This window comes from Sprattus sprattus (assembly GCF_963457725.1).
Source record: "Sprattus sprattus genome assembly, chromosome: 3".
NCBI lineage: Eukaryota > Metazoa > Chordata > Actinopteri > Clupeiformes > Clupeidae > Sprattus > Sprattus sprattus.
In genome coordinates this window covers 425,001-442,500 of record NC_137922.1, presented here as the reverse complement: position 1 = coordinate 442,500, position 17,500 = coordinate 425,001, and the positions used below count along the sequence as shown (strand labels likewise).

The 17,500-nt window shown below is 43.4% G+C and overlaps 4 protein-coding genes across 4 annotated transcripts in view; all 4 read left to right on the top strand.

The window, feature by feature from the left end:
- The window catches only part of atp7b (ATPase copper transporting beta), a gene marked incomplete at both ends in the record, with an annotated part of 26,620 nt that extends 24,800 nt beyond the window's left edge, over positions 1–1,820 (top strand). The window contains one exon of the mRNA XM_080834442.1: positions 1,547–1,820. Coding sequence (XP_080690568.1) covers positions 1,547–1,820 — 274 coding nt within the window. The remainder of the gene's footprint in view (positions 1–1,546) is intronic.
- A 2,536-nt stretch (positions 1,821–4,356) lies between these two features.
- Positions 4,357–5,526, top strand: LOC308361945 (transmembrane protein 272-like; the record flags this gene model as incomplete). The annotated part of the gene is made up of 4 exons (XM_080834431.1): positions 4,357–4,414; positions 4,506–4,565; positions 4,675–4,757; positions 5,146–5,526. The coding sequence occupies 4 exons, from the start codon at positions 4,357–4,359 to the stop codon at positions 5,524–5,526; spliced, it is 582 nt and encodes a 193-aa protein (XP_080690557.1).
- Positions 5,527–6,408: 882 nt separating this feature from the next.
- Positions 6,409–15,373, top strand: nufip1 (nuclear FMR1 interacting protein 1). Its single transcript, XM_080833840.1, has 10 exons — positions 6,409–6,720; positions 6,868–6,926; positions 7,137–7,238; positions 9,243–9,305; positions 10,422–10,498; positions 11,274–11,366; positions 11,735–11,943; positions 12,152–12,271; positions 13,566–13,777; positions 14,466–15,373. The coding sequence occupies exons 1-10, from the start codon at positions 6,471–6,473 to the stop codon at positions 15,021–15,023; spliced, it is 1,743 nt and encodes a 580-aa protein (XP_080689966.1). The 5' UTR covers positions 6,409–6,470; the 3' UTR covers positions 15,024–15,373.
- A 1,680-nt stretch (positions 15,374–17,053) lies between these two features.
- LOC308362327 (TSC22 domain family protein 1-like) overlaps positions 17,054–17,500 on the top strand; it is a 37,179-nt gene continuing 36,732 nt past the window's right edge. The window contains exon 1 of the mRNA XM_080834927.1: positions 17,054–17,500. This exon is cut by the window's right edge and continues 2,195 nt beyond it. The gene's annotated coding sequence lies outside the window, so the exon portion shown is untranslated.

Here is a 17,500-nt window from a genome sequence, read left to right as displayed (position 1 = left end):
TTTTTCAACCTCTCTCTTGTCTTCTCCTTCAGTGTCTTAGCCTGCCTGGGGAAAGGACTGCTCATCACTATCATCATTAACTTGCGGAAATTGATTTTGGGAAACAGATGTTGCACTCTATTTGTTTCTCTCACTGTTCTCTCTGTCTTTCTCCTACTCTGTCTCTCTTCAGTGTGTGTCTGTGTGTGTGTGTGTGTGTGTGTGTCTGTGTGTGGTGTGTGTGTGTGGTGTGTGTGTGTGTGTGTGTGTGTGTGTCTGTGTGTGTGTGTCTGTGTGTGTGTGTGTGTGTGTGTGTGTGTGTGTGTGTGTGTGTGTGTGTGTGTGTGTGTGTGTGTGTGTGTGTGGTGTGTGTGTGTGTGTGTGTGTGTGATACTTCTTCATCCCATTATGCATTATGCCAGCCTGAAGCACATTGTTGGGCCAACTAGCTTCTTTTCCTCTTTTAGCTCTGGCTCATCTTACCACCCCAGTGCTCCCTTTGAGTAGCAAAACCAAACTCACACTCACCAAAAAAAATGTTCTTGCAGCCCTGCTGTTGCTGTGGAAACTGTAACCGAGCAGCAGGTGTTCCGATGGTTGCCAGAGGCAGTTTTCAACACAGACGCCCACACAGAAACAGCACTCAGGATACACAGAGCTCTCCCCCCTCAATCACTGTTTACTCTTGTTCCCACCTCCAGTCCTCTGTTCATAAAACCATTCACACCCACACATTGTTTCCTCCCTTGTCATTCACAAGCTTACATTGTCACAAAGATGTGTTACCTAACTAAAGGCCCTTGCATGCTTCTAAAGGGAGCATGAATTGCTAGGTGCTTACGCGTTGCGTTGGAGGTGTTGCCAAGCAATTCACACCCAGAACAATAGGCTTGCGTAAAATGGCGCAAGTCTAGAAAAAGGGGCCGACGCACGCAAGACGTGAAAAGTCGCGCAAGGGGCACGCAAGGGGCTTGCGCGGCCTCTTGCGCTTGCGCTTGCGCTTACGCTTACGTAACCGAGCATAAATCAGCCTTAACTCTCATGTCTTTCTCCTTTCTCCCCCTCTCACATCTCCCCCTTTTCTTGTTGTCATCCTCCCATCCCCTCTCCTCTCACATCTCCCCCTTTTCTTGTCGTCCTTCTCCCATCCCCTCTCCTCTCACATCTCCCCCTTTTCTTGTCGTCCTTCTCCCATCCCCTCTCCTCTCACATCTCCCCCTTTTCTTGTCGTCCTTCTCCCATCCCCTCTCCTCTCACATCTCCCCCTTTTCTTGTCGTCCTTCTCCCATCCCCTCTCCTCTCACATCTCCCCCTTTTCTTGTCGTCCTTCTCCCATCCCCTCTCCTCTCACATCTCCCCCTTTTCTTGTCGTCCTTCTCCCATCCCCTCTCCTCTCACATCTCCCCCTTTTCTTGTCGTCCTTCTCCCATCCCCTCTCCTCTCACATCTCCCCCTTTTCTTGTTGTCATCCTCCCATCCCCTCTCCATGTCTCATCATTCCTCCATGCTTGTCATCTCATCCCTCTCCTTCCCTCCCTTGTTGTTTTTTCCCTCCTTCCTTTCTAAGGTATAAGAAGACTCCGGTGGAGCTGTATGAGCTCAGAGCACATGGCCACATGAAGAGCCTCAACCCCTCTCAGGTGAGCATCCACGTGGGCCTGGACGATCGTCAACGCACGCCCCCATCTGGCCGTCACACCAGGGACAGGCAGAGCCAGAGCGGCTACATCCCAGAGTCCTCGCGACCACCCAGCCAAGCAGCGGAAGCACCCTCTTCCTCCATCGCCCAGGACCGGCGCTCTCTCCTGGATGATGAAGGCGGGGTGGACTTGATTGTGTGACCCTGCCCCCCCTTCCCCCTCCCAAGGACACACCCAAGAAGGAAGGAGGGAGGGAGGACACCCATCTTGCATCATGGCTGTTGGAGATTCATGGGGCTATGGACCCCACGGATCCTGCTGACTAACGGTGATGGAGATGACTCCAAGGAAAGCTGTAAGGATCATACTGGATGGCTGTGAAGGAATTAGGAATGGAAGAGACATCTGATGACTCAGTGGACAGCAGCTGTGTGGGCACATAGACATGATCAGGGGACAATAGTGCACTCAATAGAGCACTTGATCACATACCTTCCTTGTGTAAATCCAAAAGTAGTTCAATAATCAGTTAATGGATGTGAAATCTCAATCATCAAATAAAGATTTTACCAAAAAGAGGTGCCTAGCAACAGTTTTTTTTAGTAACATGGTCTTTAGAACATACTTATATTAACCTTAATTCTCGCTGAAACCATGTAAGAGACCAACCACTTGATTTACGTGGTAACCAACCCCTTAATTATGTCTGTCCTCATACATACATGTGTTTAATATAGCCTAGCATTACATTCCCTCAAAGATCAAGGGACTGTCACACAGTGACTTATGTCAATGCATGAGCATTGGCTGAATTCAAGGGCCTTTACCCTTTGTTTGAATGCAGATGAGCAGACCTATCAAAAGTCCATTGCATTAATGTTTAATAGGACCACAAAGGATGTATCTTTAAGTGGTTAAAAGCCTCCATCCGTGTGTGGCCACTAGTTAATGGTCCTCCTTTCTGTTGATTTTGTTTTGCATTGGTTCAAATTAAGACGTGTAACAATAAATGATATTTATCTACAGGCTATAAGAGAACCTTTATAGCCAAACGCAAACAGAATAGGGTGAAAAAAGATAACAAAAAGACAGCAAAAACTATTCAGCACTATACACCCACCCTTAAGCTCAATAAGTAAAATGAGCCGCAAGTTTTCCTTGGCCTAAAGGAGCCATAGGCTTTGGGTACTCAAGTTAGTGGAGAAACACACTTGTGTGAACACTATGCAGCATTGCTGAACACGTTTTTAATCGAGGGTGTGCATCCTAGTTTTGGGGTGCAATGCAGATAAAAACGTAGATAAAGCCTGGAGTCGTCCTTAGCTAAGGGTAAAGCACTTTGAGCTGCATTGTTTTATATGAAAGGTGCTATACAAATAAAGTGCATTATTGTTATTAACACACTGGACAGAACGCACTAAAGCCCCTGCGAAGCCGAAGTAGTTTATCAGGAATAGAAGGAAGAAACTTAAATATGCTGTGGTGTGGTGTGGTGTAGGTCCTAGGAGTAGATTTATAAATGCTGGTCTACTGTTTCCCACAAGAGCGTCTGCAAGCTTCCTCCTGTCTGAGCAGAGGCTGTTCATCTCTTCTCTAGAGGAGGAACCAGTGTGATAGTGATGAATGGCTTCGGTACTGGCAGATAAGAAACTGGTGGACACTAATGCGTTTCTTTATGACTTTGTTAGGACATTAGGTATAACTTTTATTGGGCTCTTGAGAAAACACAGGAGCCAACAACCACAAAAAACATTAACACTCAGACGCATTGCTGATTGACTGTAAAGTAAATTCAGTTCCATTTCTCTAACCATTGTATACACCGCAATATATATATATTGGACGTTTTCCAAAGCCATTTTCCTCTAACTTTGTAAATCCTACCCACTGGTATTTTCATTCACCTTAAAAATATCCTCAGTGTGTTCCGATAAAGTGCTTTCTCGCAGTGGTTGAATAATGGAGAGATAGTATGTGGGCGACCTCAGACAACAGGTAGGTGGAATGAATGAAGAATGCCCTCGGTAGTGAAGCGTTCTCTAGCCGTCGTTACCATCATAAAGTTGAGTCTACGTGGTGTGATAAACATGACACGTGATACAATGACATACATTGGCAAGTAATCGAAATGTGTTTGTTCGATAAATGCGCGTAGATCAGGTTACACAGTACGAAAAACTGAGAGTTTATGAGCTGACAGGGAAGGTTGTGTCCGTGAAGGGTTAAACCAATAAAAGCTTTGGCATCCCTCTCTGATAGCGTGGAATGCAGTTGGACTGCACCACGGAGACGAAGTTGGCAGAATTAGTGAGCTCAAGTACTGTTGGACCTCCGTGTAAGGTAAGGTTTTTATGTCTTATTTCTCTGAGCAATTAGCCAAATTGGTCGCAAGGATATTGGCGATGCAACATGTAGGCTTTTTTAATTGTTTCATCACTTATATAATTTGCTTAGCTAGCAGTTGATTGGCATACGAACGGGCAACGAATTAACACCACCCAATGTCATAAGATAAACAAGAATGTTTAGTTATGACTATTGTTTTACATCAGTTGTGCCAACAACAGAATACTTAATGTTCAAGGTAAAAACTGGCTTATAGATTATACACTGAGCCGTTTCTGGAGACATAAGTGACATTGTGACAATCATGCTTCCCAAACAAGAGGATATTGTTACTCTGTTGTGTAAAAGAATGTGCCTTCTTTATTAGCATTTGACTTCAGGTGCCGTGAACATGACCGCAGGATTGGAGAAGGCATGTCACCGCTGCCTGTGTCAAATAGCCAACAATGGCAAGTAACTTCACCCACAGCTTCGAGCCACCCAGATTACAAGTTCTGTTTTAGCTGATTTTAATTTGTGTTACATTGCTTGACATTCCAGCTTACGTTGCGGTGGGACTCCTGGCTTTCCTGGCATTGCCTCTCACTATGGCACTTGTGGGTGAGAAATCATGCAGCAGCAATTTAGCTTACATTTTTGTCATGAAACATTGTAAATGTACCATAATAATTTTAAGTTATACTAAATCCTAAAATGCATCCCTTTATAGGAGCAAAGAACATTGATAACTGCCCAGCTCAGCCAATGATCCCTCTCTACTTGCTGGTGGGGGGAGTGGTTGGTAGCATGAAGGTATGTTGTTTCTGTTAGTCTTCGGTCCTGTAACATTGAGCAATGAGAGCCTCTGAAAGGTGTCTCATAACTGAAAGATAAACACATTTTTAGTTGTTAGTTTTTTTCTCAGTCTCAGACAGTCTGTAGTGTAGTGTAGTGTAGTTTACTTTGATGAAGTGAACGTTTTGAAAAGTGTGACACAGACAGACAGACACACACACACACACACACACACACACACAAACACACACACACACACACACACACACACACACACACACACACACACACACACACACACACACACACACACACACACACAGACACACACACACACACACACACACACACACACACACACACACACACACTCCTCTTTCTCTAACTGCCTCTCACTCTCTCACAGGTCTCCTTCCTTCTGTATGACATCATGCACATGCGCTCCCTGATCTCCAAATCCGTTGTCATCGGCGACGATGATGCCGACGAGTATCCGTGGCGACAGAACGCTCACCGCTACTACGTCCACCTGATCCTGAGCAGCTTCCTGTTCGTGTGGTTCCTCTTGGCCAACTACTGGGTGTTCTCGGCCTACACGCCCAACTTCATAGCGCCCTTCCACCGGCCACAGGAGTACTGCAGGAAGTCCCTGTACATGTTTGCAGTGTTCGTCCTGGCCCTCAGTCACACGGTGCTCGTGCTCCTGCTCTGCTGTGGGGTGTGCCTGCGTGTGTGCTCCAGAACCAGCACTCGCAGCGACTACGGTGAAGACGATGATAATGACTGAGGAGGGCATCAGCTAGGAGAGAGTATCGGCCTCCAGATAACCATCACGGTGGAAGTCCGCAGAGGATGCCCTCACAGTTAAAGTTGCTGGGAACTGGAGATGTTTGTTGTGTTATTTGTGGGTACTGTATAGTGCATGATGCCATGTGACACAATCAATACTTGTTAGAAAGAAAAGGAGGGTTGAGATGAAATGCCTTGTGATTGTGAGAGTTCTACAAAGTTGTTTCTCTTAGTGGTGTACAGTGCAAAGCTCCGTAGTCCTCTTCAAGTGTTTATATGTTTATCTGTCCCAGATAGTGACTGTATGTACAGTCATATAGCCTCTTTAAATAGCCGATGGTCCCAGGAGGGTACAGCTTTTGTTTCTTCACCACATGCCATTCGACCCTTGACCTTTATTTGGGACCTCTTTAATAATGATACACACTGTCATTTTGGTTCATATGTACAAAGAACAGTAATAGCTTGTTTTTGGGCAAAATATGTCCAATTCTTTTGTATATATTTCAGAGCTGTACAGTCATAGATGTAGAATAGCAGTATAAAAGCAGTGTGTGAAATGTTCAAATTTACATCCTTTCTTTGGACCTTATGATGAAAAAAAGCCTATTAAATATCTTGTTGGAACCACGTAGGGGTACTGAAACACTCTTTTTTTGGTTTATATTCAACTGACCTGCATCAGAACTGTCCATCATCGCATTTCAGAGTTTGCCAAATACAGGGAAATTAGTGTAGCTATGGCGCCATCATGTGGTAGAAAGAGATTCAACCAATTTAACACTCCCGGAAGTGACGATTCACGTATCTACGCGCACATGTTGCAGCAGGAAGAAGTGTGGCAGGATACAAACATTTGAAGTTCAGTGGAGATAGACACGTTGTTACATTATTCTTTAGTTCAGCAGTTATATCAAATTATACAGAACTTACGTATACGTTATGACAAATCCAGGGAACTATCCGCCCCCCGTCTTTAACTGTCCGCCGGCGGCACCGGTGTTAAAGCCCTCTGCACTTCAGTGGGATTCTTCAGAGCCTAGTACATTTCAGGCAACGCGTGATTGGAACTGGTTCGGTCCACAGCCTACCTTCCCTCAGCCACCACCACCGGGGCCTTGGAACACCTACACGCACGGCAATTGGCATGATGGTCCGTGGCAACAGAACTTTGGAGCGAACCGCAGTCGAGGTGAGTGAGTGGGGCCCAACTGTTAGGATCGTTTTTCTAGTCAACGTTTATCCTTTACTTTGAGTGTGTCTCATTTGTGAAGTTTATCCTTTACTTTGAGTGTGTCTCATTTGTGACGTTCATGTCTGGGTGGTTTTACCCGCTTAGGGTCACATCATAAGACAGGAGGCCAGCAGTATGGGCGCCAGGACTTTGGTGGGAGAAAGGTATGCAGGCCTAACACAACACACCTCTGCCCTTTAGTTAGTAACCCTTGCCGTGTTTACCAAGCCTGTCTGTGACTAAGGTATCTTCATATTATAGAATAAAGCTCGGAAACTTTGATTTGGGAAGCTAATGTTGCATGTATAGTATTCATCTGTATGCTCTCTCTCTCTCTCTCTCTCTCTCTCTCTCTCTCTCTCCATTGTCCACAGAAAAACAAGAAGGAGCCAGAGTTCAGTTTTTTCTGTGACCCATGTGACCGAGGCTTCAAACATCAGGAGAAATATGATGAGCATCTTTCACAGCATGTGAAGGTAATGAGCCCAGCACTCCCCCTTGAGTGCAGTTCATAGCCATGTGAGAAGAGCAAGGCTAGATTTAAAGCTGCCAGAACTAGAGGCACACATACTGATGAAGTGTACATTCATTTCTACCTATAGCCTACTCTTAAGTTGCTTTGAGAAAGTGTCTAATGAATAAATAGATGGAAATGGTATACGTTTATTAGGCCATTGGCTAGCTAGGTAGATGGCAGATATCCTGGTTTTACAGAGTTTTTACTGCCAGTCTTAAATAAAGCCAGCCCAGCATTAACTTAAAATAGTTTTAATAGTCTGATTGTTTTCAGATCAACCAAACAATTCCCAGATGTTGACTTGTTATTTAATAAATTGCAGATATTGTCTCTGCTGGTTTAGTTTAATTGTAAAAAGTTAAATTGGGCTTTGATCAGTTGGCTTTTCATCAGAGTCCGGCTCACGGTCAATTCCCAATCCCACTCCCAATCTCTTTCCCACTCATTGCCTGCCTATCTTCACTATAGTGACTGATAAAAAGCACAAAGCCCTTTAAATAAATAATAAAAAAAGAGGGTATGCAGCATTTTTTTTTTATAGGCGACTAGTATTGGTATCATCTTCAAATTAATTTTCATGGTCTATACCAGGGGCGTAACTATAGGGGGTGCAGCAGGTGGGGCCCAAATATGTATGTGCGTCGCCCGACGGGCCCCCTCTTTGCAAGTACAGCGACGGACCCCCCTTTGTTCTCAGATCAGCGTCAAATATTCTCGGATATGCTTATATTTATTTATGAACTGTTATTCAATGTAGGGCAGTGCCAAGTGCTATATATACGCTTGAAAAGGCAAACTTATCTCAGTCATGGTTTTAATATGTTTTGGGGAAAAGTAGCAATTTATTTAAAAAATCATATGCTTATCCTACATACACTGCTATTGAAACTATCAAAAAACTATTCAATAAAATGAACAAGTTCTTATTTTCTTTGGTATTTTTGTGATTAGCAATGATGATTGGTGGGTAGTATGTATGTTTGTCCAATGTCAAGTCTCTATTTGATCATGTGACAATACAATACGCTATAGTTAAACCAATCTGAAGGTCTGGTACAGGTCTGTAAGGTCTTGAGCACAGCACAACTTGACTCGTAACAATGCCTTTTAAGCACAAGAGTGGATGTAGAAAAGGGCAAGAGAAAAAAGAACAGGAGGAGAAGGCGTCAAAGCTGCCTAAATTAGATTATTAGGGGTTTTTAACTAGCCCGTCAACTAGTCAGCAGTGCAGCAGTTCAATTAGATTATTAGGGGTTTTTAACTAGCCCGTCAACTAGTCAGCAGTGCAGCAGTTCAATTAGATTATTAGGGGTTTTTAACTAGCCCGTCAACTAGTCTCCAGCCCACAGAGTCAGCACTGTAGCAGTTCAATTGGGATTAGCATCGCTGCTTCTGCCCTCAGTGGTTGCCATCAACCATGCAACAGGTTACCCTGATAGATATACATTTCAAGACAAGTTATAGCCTACATACATTATGGTAGGGCAGGATTACTAGACTACAAGTTGGGTAACACTATTTATATCGATAACAAACACCTTTGATTAGCGGGGTTTTTTTTTAGACGTGGTTGCGTATGGAACCCTAAGATTTAAAAAAAAATGTAGCGTCCACTAGGGGGGGCCGTCATAATATCTTGCACCTGGGCCCGTCGTTACTACGTTACGCCACTGGTCAAGCCATGCATTATGCAGTTCTGTGGTTGGAGTTGGACGACCTGGTGAAAATGTAAAAATATATTTCACAGCATGACATTGCAACTATATCACCATAGGACATGAGTAAGCATGCTAGAGTAGCAAGCCTTTCATCAGTGCCAACTGGGCTGCTGTTGGAGTTTTGATTTTGCATGGGGACAGTCTGCCCCATAGTCTTATCTGAATAAGATTTAAAGTTATTGTCTCCAAATACTGCAATATCTTTTTCTCTCACACGTTGACTTATGTGAACCTGACTTCCACAGTGCTCAGTAGCAGACTGCAGTTTCACAGCGCATGAGAAACTGGTGAAGATTCACTGGAGGAATGTAAGTTGGCTATTCTTCTTCCTCTTCCTCCTCTTCTTATTCTTGTGTGATTGCACACGTAATCACATATTGTTCTTTTTAAGTTTTATTATTATTATTACTTTGTTCATTTGTGGTGCTTCTTTTGAATGAATGGGGGATGTTATGTGTCTGTAGGGAGGGTAGTAGCATAGTTTAGCTACATGTCACACCAGTAAGTTAAACCCAAGCCTGAGTCAACAGTTTGATTTCCCTCTAAACTTGTTTACACTCCAGCTAGCAAGATAGCAAGCTGCAGGTTAGTTAAGTTAGCCGATCACCAAGGCACCAACGTAAGTTCATGTATAGATGAATATCTGCTCATATTTAGCTTTTAGGACACTACAGTACACTTCAGTAATATCACTACATTTATAACTTACAAACATTTGTCACTGTCATTTTGGTTTGTAATAAGCAAATGAGCCATTCAAGTAACTGGATGATCTTAGCTAATCTTTTCCAAACCAAGACATCAACAAAATAGTGATTTATGAGAACTTATATCTCCTATTGACTCTGTAACTTTGGTCACTTTATAGTTAGCTATGATATTGGACTCTTGCAATCAGGGGGATTTGCGATTTTCCTGAATTGCATAAAACAACCGCAGTAGGTCAGGTGGTAACGTCAAACCAACTAATGTGGCCCCAGAATACCCTTTTTCTTTGTATGTCTTGACATGTGGCCCCAGAATACCCTTTTTCTTTGTATGTCTTGACATGTGAAGTAGTTGACAATAAAGCTACTTTGACTTTGACTTTGACTAGGACACATTAGTTTGTGTCAGAACATACACTAACATTCAAAGGTTTGGGTCATTTAGAATCATAAAGAACATACATGAAATAAGATCTCTCCTTTTGAACGTTCTAAACGACTAAATGTAAATATGAATAGGAGATATAGTCATTGACCAGGTTAGAAATAAGGAATTTTAATTGAAATAAGAATTGCTTCCTTCAATTGTTTCCTTTCTTTTGTCAGAGAATCCTGTTTTTGTTTCATGGAGGTGACCTCAAACTTTTGAAACCATTTAGTATACGTTATCACTGAATTGTAACTTTTGAATGAAATATTTTCATCTCTTAAAAATAGAACCATGCACCTGGAGCTAAAAGGATCAAACTGGACACCCAAGAAGAGATTAAAAAATGGAGAGAGGAGAGACGGAGGTGGGCAGCCAATTGTGTTTTGGTTTGGATTGCTTTGGGTCTACTGTGCTATTCACAAGCTTAACAGTAACTCAAGGGTAAATGGTCTACTGTTCTATGCAGTAACAGTAACTCAAGGGTAAATGGTCTACTGTGCTATGCAGTAACAGTAACTCAATGGGTAAATGATCTACTGTGCTATGCAGTAACAGTAACTCAATGGGTAAATGGTCTACTGTGCTATGCAGTAACAGAAACTCAATGGGTAAATGGTCTACTGTGCTATGCAGTAACAGTAACTCAATGGGTAAATGGTCTACTGTGCTATGCAGTAACAGTAACTCAATGCAACATGCTGACCAGCAACATATAGAGAGAGACCTTCTATATTTCTTTAACAAGTTCAATTTTAAATTACAGATTTATAGGGTATGCGTTCATGTTGTGGTTAACTTTTAGCACTTAAATCACTTCATCCTGACACCTATACAATATCCTATTATAGATGTTATGGTATTGAGTAACCACTAGGTGGCACTATACAATATCCTATTATAGATGTTATGGTATTGAGTAACCACTAGGTGCCACTATACAATATCCTATTATAGATGTTATGGCATTGAGTAACCACTAGGTGCCACTATACAATATCCTATTATAGATGTTATGGTATTGAGTAACCACTAGGTGGCACTATACAATATCCTATTATAGATGTTATGGTATTGAGTAACCACTAGGTGGCACTGTTTGTAAACAGTACTTCTGTACTACTGCATGTCTGTGTCTATAGGAACTTCCCAACTCTGGCCAATGTGGAGAAGAAAATGAAGTCGATGGAGGCAAAGGAGGAAAGAGGAGAAGTTTTACAAACAGCCGAATTTGGGTGAGTGAGCAGGTATCTCTGTTCTAAGGTTTCACCTGTAATAATCTTTAATTTGGGTGAGTGAGCAGGTGTTTCTGTTCTAAGGTTTCACCTGTAATAATCTTTAATTTGGGTGAGTGAGCAGGTGTTTCTGTTCTAAGGTTTCACCTGTAATAATCTTTAATTTGGGTGAGTGAGCAGGTGTTTCTGTTCTAAGGTTTCACCTGTAATAATCTTTAATATTGACTGGGTGTGATTAACATTTTCTCTTTGGTTCTGAGGAACGTTTTGGTTGGTTTACAATACATGTATGTGATCATGTTTAAAGTCTGAGTGAATATGCTCTTATTTATCCTGTTGTTGTTGTTGTTGTGCTTCCCCCCACCCAGCCGGATGAGAGGCCGAGGCAGAGGCAGAGGCCGCGGGGGGAATAGGAGGGGTGGTTTCCGTGGACGGGGGCGGGGATGGGGTAGGGATGGCGACTCTCACTCCAATTACAGAGGGGGTGCCGAGGAGAAGCAGCAGCAGCAGCAACAACCTGTCTCACAGCCGCCCAAAGAAGTAGATCCACTGGGAACGTTAGCCAACAGTGATCCAGGTCAGTGGCATAATAACTGCATGAACAAGACGGACCAGACATGTTTAAGACCCACTGACTATTAAGAACAGTGTCGATATGGGGTTTAAACCTTTTCATCTGATTTGGTCAGATTCTATACAGACAGAAAAACACTTCTTTTGAAATAACTTTTTAAAAAGTGCTATATAAATAAAATTGACTTAACTCTCTTCCTTGCTCTTTGTAGACTCTGAGAAAGAGGATGTGGTCAGTGGTGAAACCGTTGCCCCTAAGAACATGTCCGCCGGCCTGGCGTCTCTGGTGGCCAGTTATGGTTCCATGAGTGAGAGTGACCAGGAACCTGACGGTGAGGCCAAAGTGAACCGCATCATTGTTTTTTACATCATGCAACTGGTTTGATGCCATGCCCACTCCATTGATGAACACAACAGAAAAACACACAGTTTGTGTGACCACTCGTACTCAAGTTTAAGTTTGCTCCCAGTTTGACTCTGACCGTTCCAGGTCTGATGATGTAGAGCATTAAATGTATAAATGAATTGTGGTTTAAGCAGTTCTGTTCTGTTGAGCTGTGCGGTCACCACACAAGGTCAACAGCCTGGTTCAGGTTCACTGCTAGTGGCGGTGTTTATCCCCTAGTGCAGTCCTGGGTGGGTAGGGGCTGCCACAAACGTCATATGTCTGTTTGCAAAATAGGTAGGCTTGTTGCTGGTTGTTGCGGGAGGGGTAACGTCATAGCCTTCTCACAAGTTCACAGTGCAATGATGAATGGAATTTTTCCTGTACGGGAAAATGCAGGACTCCATGGCAAGCCAGATGAAAAAGCAAGATAAAATAACACAACAAAGCATGAGAATAAAGAATTTGGTTTTAGACATCCGCTCTTATACAGTTCCATTCCAAAAAGGTAAAGGTAGAGGAACAGTCCTCGAATGTAATTATTTCTGTTGAATTCTCCTCCTATTCATCTCACTGTCCATCCAGTAAATTCACTTAAAGAAAGCTAGTGTTCTGCCCAGCCCAGACTCTGTAAATGGGAAACAAAGGTCCTGTTCACTCCTGGCATCAACATGCGTCTGTGATGATCCTATCACAAGTGGACAGACAGCCCTTAATACAGGTGTGAATACCCAAGACGTATTGAGGACGCGTTGTGATACGGTTGCTCAGACGACAGTCTTTTAGTACTGTGGTGGATGTTAGGTGGATGTCCTGGCCACATTGAAGGACCGCTTACTTAACTAACGTAGGCCTTATATAGAAACCTGGCCTTGTTTGTGATGTCTTCAAAGTTAAAAAAGCCAATTGAGATATATTGCGAGTTTGTCAAACATCCCAGTTAAAAGATCAGAGTTGTTTTCAGTAACCAATAATGCATCAAATAGGCTTAATGTCTTACAACTGAACTTGACTGGCCCCCGTCCCTTCCCTTTAGCCAGCTGGTTTTACTTCTGGCAAACATCAAGATTTTGTAGAGCCCTAAGTTGCAAATAATGAGTATCTCCTCAAACAATATTCAGTTGATGAAGCCTGTTTACTCCATTCAAAAGCATTTTAATATTAACGCTATAACAAGACGGCAGAGCTTGAAGATCAGAGAATAACTTGTTGGTTTCATGTCGTCTTGTTTTCGTTAGCAGCTCCCATTCCGAAGACCAGCAAAGTATTAGAGGAGAATAAAGCCATGCTGAAGAACCTCCCTGCTCCGAGCCAGCGTTTCCAGGAGAGCAGTGTTCCCATGGAGAGGGGTCTCCCTGGTAACCACCCCAGGGGGAGAGGCAGGAGACGGGGCCGAGGAGGGCGCCACGGCAACGATACCCCCCAACAGCGCAGGCACACCCTGCTGGAGATGGTGAGTTCCTCAACCATTCGTAGGGATAGGCGCGCTCTACTTCAAAACAAATATATAAATGCGTTTTCGGGTGCGAGTAAAAGAATGTAAACTATTGGTAGAATGAAAACCGCACTCTCAGGCTCTTCTCTTTTAACAATAAGACCAGTTTATTTTAGTACAGACGCGTTTCGGCCTTAAACACACTGACGATGGCGTAAGGCCGAAACGCGTCTGTACTAAAATAAACTGGTCTTATTGTTAAAAGAGAGTTCCTCAACCAGCCTGATCAAACAAGGTGCAGTGTTATGTTGTGTAATGTAATAGAAGAGTGTCTTCACATGGGGTCTTGTGTGCTCTGCGAATGTTATATTAGTGGGTGGTGCACTGTAACATTTTGAGGGTGTAACTGACCCCTGAAAGGTTGATTGTAGTTTGCTCTAAAGTTTAAAGTCTACACAGTGGACTGTGATGTAAATGGTTAGCTGCTCTGGTAGCCTTGTGAAGAATCAGTGTATTCTGTTGTAGTGGTGATATTCATGACCATTAGTAGAATAAAAACCGCAACTCTCAGGCTTTTCTCTTTAACAATAAGACCAGTTTATTTTAGTACAGACGCGTTTCGGCCTTACGCCATCGTCAGTGTGTGTGATATTCATGACCATAAAGCTCTCAACTGACCGCCATGTTTTTCTCTCCTCTCCTGCAGTTGTTGGCTCCTGACATTCGGCACGAGAGAAACGTGATCCTGCAGTGTGTGCGCTTCGTGGTGCGGAACGGTTTCTTTGGCTTGGAGCGCCAAGGTGACGATCCCACGGTGACGCACAGAGAGCACGGCACAACGTCAGGTGCTGAGCGCATGTCACAGTCGGAGAATGTCATCAGTGGAAATATGCAGGCATCGCAGGCAATAACATCCCAGTCACCTCTGAAAGATCTACCTCAAACCAAGAATCCCATTCTGGAACATCAGCCTAGTCTGAGCTCCACGAGCGACCCTGGGCTGTTCCCCACAGGAAATGGTCATGGGACTGAAGGAAGCATGACCGCTGGAGAGGACCTCCGTGTGTCCGAACAGTTCAGAAATGGAGCGTCACAGTCTACAGCTAATACACACCATACCCCGTCAATTTATGAGGATGATGTATGGGAGATGCATGACGTCAGCACCACAGATGGAGATGTACCCCTCTCAGAGGCATGTGATCCTGGATTGCAGGAGAGTAGAGGTACTGCCGAGGGACCGAGCGAGGAGGCAGTGCAGTAGGAGGAGGCATCAGAGGTATCTATAGGGGGCGCTATGCGCAGTCAGGCGCTTGGGTGGGTAGGTAAGAAGCCCTTACCCTATGAGCATTTAGTGCTTGGGTGGGTTTTGGAGAAGCACAGCATACCTTTGCCAAAGTTAGCAGTCAAAGGACACTGCATCAACACAGGACGCTGCAGTTGGCCGGGAGCCAGAAGACATGGAGAAAAACCTGAAAATGGACTTGCAATATGCTGGCTCAGATTAAGCTGATGACATATGGGAAAAGCCTTCAATTAAAACAGATGACATGTACAAATGCCTATGTTCTCTCTCTCTCTCTCTTTTTCTTTTCACAAACAGCCTTGTCAGTCCTGAAGGCATTCTCAAAGTATGCAGCATTTGCTGCTCCTGCGGATCAGTGTGCACCGTTTGTCATTCCATGCCAAGTTTGTGTGAAATAAATGTTTATCTTGTGTGTGTGTGTGTGTGGGTGTGTGTGTGTGTGTGTGTGTGTGTGTGTGTGGACTGAACATTTCCTGGAGATTATGCAAATGATGTCTATTAAATGAAGTGTTGAGGACTAAGTGTGTCACTTTACAGTGTGATCTAACAGGATATGACTGGATGATTTGGAATTAGTTAATGATAACTGACTTATGACTCAATAAAGAGACAACAGTCAACATTACAGACAGCTTAATACTGAAAAATGAATTGCTCATTCATGGCCACTGGGTTGGCTTGTCATCTGGGATTAGAAAGCATTCAATCAGAGACCCCTCCTTGAGTCATTACAGGTGTGCCTGCAGGTTTATCGGAACCTTTCTAAACACTACACTACCTTCATGCAACCTGTCATTCTGGAATGTTGTTTACGCCATCCTTTTATCAACGGCTCTAGGCACTACAGTTGGAGCTTGGAGGCCTCGGGTGATGTTGTGGAACGTTTTCTGACAAGCATGCTTTTGTTGCTCCTTTTTCCTCTTCTATAAATTCAAACCACCCACTACCCTATGCACTTGAAGATCTGTTTACTTAACTGCTGGGTTAGTCTTTCCACTCTTCACCCCTGTCAGGGCCTCCCTGTGTTTGGGAACAGAGAGTGCTGCTTGTCAGTACCTGAGAGATGGGAGGTAGCAGGATCAGCATACACTAAAGTCCTCTCATAGGGAGACAGGTCTTTCATTTCTGAGTCCTGAAATGTCACATAGCTGTTCTATTTCACTGACCTAATCCATTCTCTGTGGTCAGATCTATGCAATTGCTACCGAATCCTCAAGTGCCCACTTGAGCACCTTTGGTGTCTGGGCCACATTTCTTTCTATGATGTTTACTTCCTACTTGTATGAATGTGTCATTTCATTGTTACTTTCCACAACAACTTAGGTGATGAATTGCAGTAGATTACTTTGTTTGGGCCTTGTTTGGTTTCATTTTATAATAGTTCCTCCACTTGCAACACAATAGTTCTCCTTCTTAAACTTCAAAGAAAGTAACTTAAGCAGAAGCAGAGTACTCAATTAATATAGGTTCAATTTTTTTTCTCGAAGCCACTGTGAACTACCTCAGCTTCATGTTATCCTTCATCTGTCAATGTACAATCTGTTTTTTTCCCCCCTTGGCAAACCGCATGCGCGGTTGCCATCTCCCAAGGTTCTCCTCCCCCTTCTGACGTCACCAAGAGAGAACCAGCTAGCTAGGTGGATAGCAAGCAAAGCTAACTGATTCGAGTATGGCTGGGGTTGAGATCATAGGAGAAAGGATGATACAGCAAATGTTGATTATACATGAATAACGGAATGGATCTACGTGATTGACAACTGTTGGAGAGGAAAATAACACTCGAAGAGGATCTTGATACCGATGTTGGATTTTTTATTTCGATAGTAACAGGAGATTAGTCTTTCAAATATGCGGCTGTAACGTCTGGCAGTGATGGAAGTGATGTCGTATGACTCCAATGTTTATGTTGAATTTATTGCCGGTCTACCGTTAGTAACGACTAAGATTTCTTCTTTAAGTATATGTTCTTATGATTATATCTTTAGCAAATATGATGCCTATAGAGACATTCAATAGTGTTTGACGTACATACGCAGATTCTGCGTTTATTACTCAGCTATTTAGCCAGCTAGTTTGCTAGCCCGGCTAGACTCATAGCTGGACCGCTAGCTCGGCAACGTTAGCATTTGGCATTGAGATTTTTTGAGGTCTTTTTCGGCTTGTATTGCATGGAACTGCCCTGGTAATCTTCAGATAGAAAAAGTTGGCCAGCGGCAGGGCAACCTGGCGTGTATGTGTATGCCGGTGTAGCTAGCTTGCCACTGAAGTTGTTTCTAGCTAACAACTAGTTCTCAGCTAGATAGCTATCAACGTTGACAAGACACACTTTCGAATGTCACGTTTTAGTTAGATCTACGAGCTAACTTGTATCAGTATCGCCAGAAGTAATACTTTTGTTTTACAGTCAGTCACACTAAGTCGTTCTCGTAAACTTT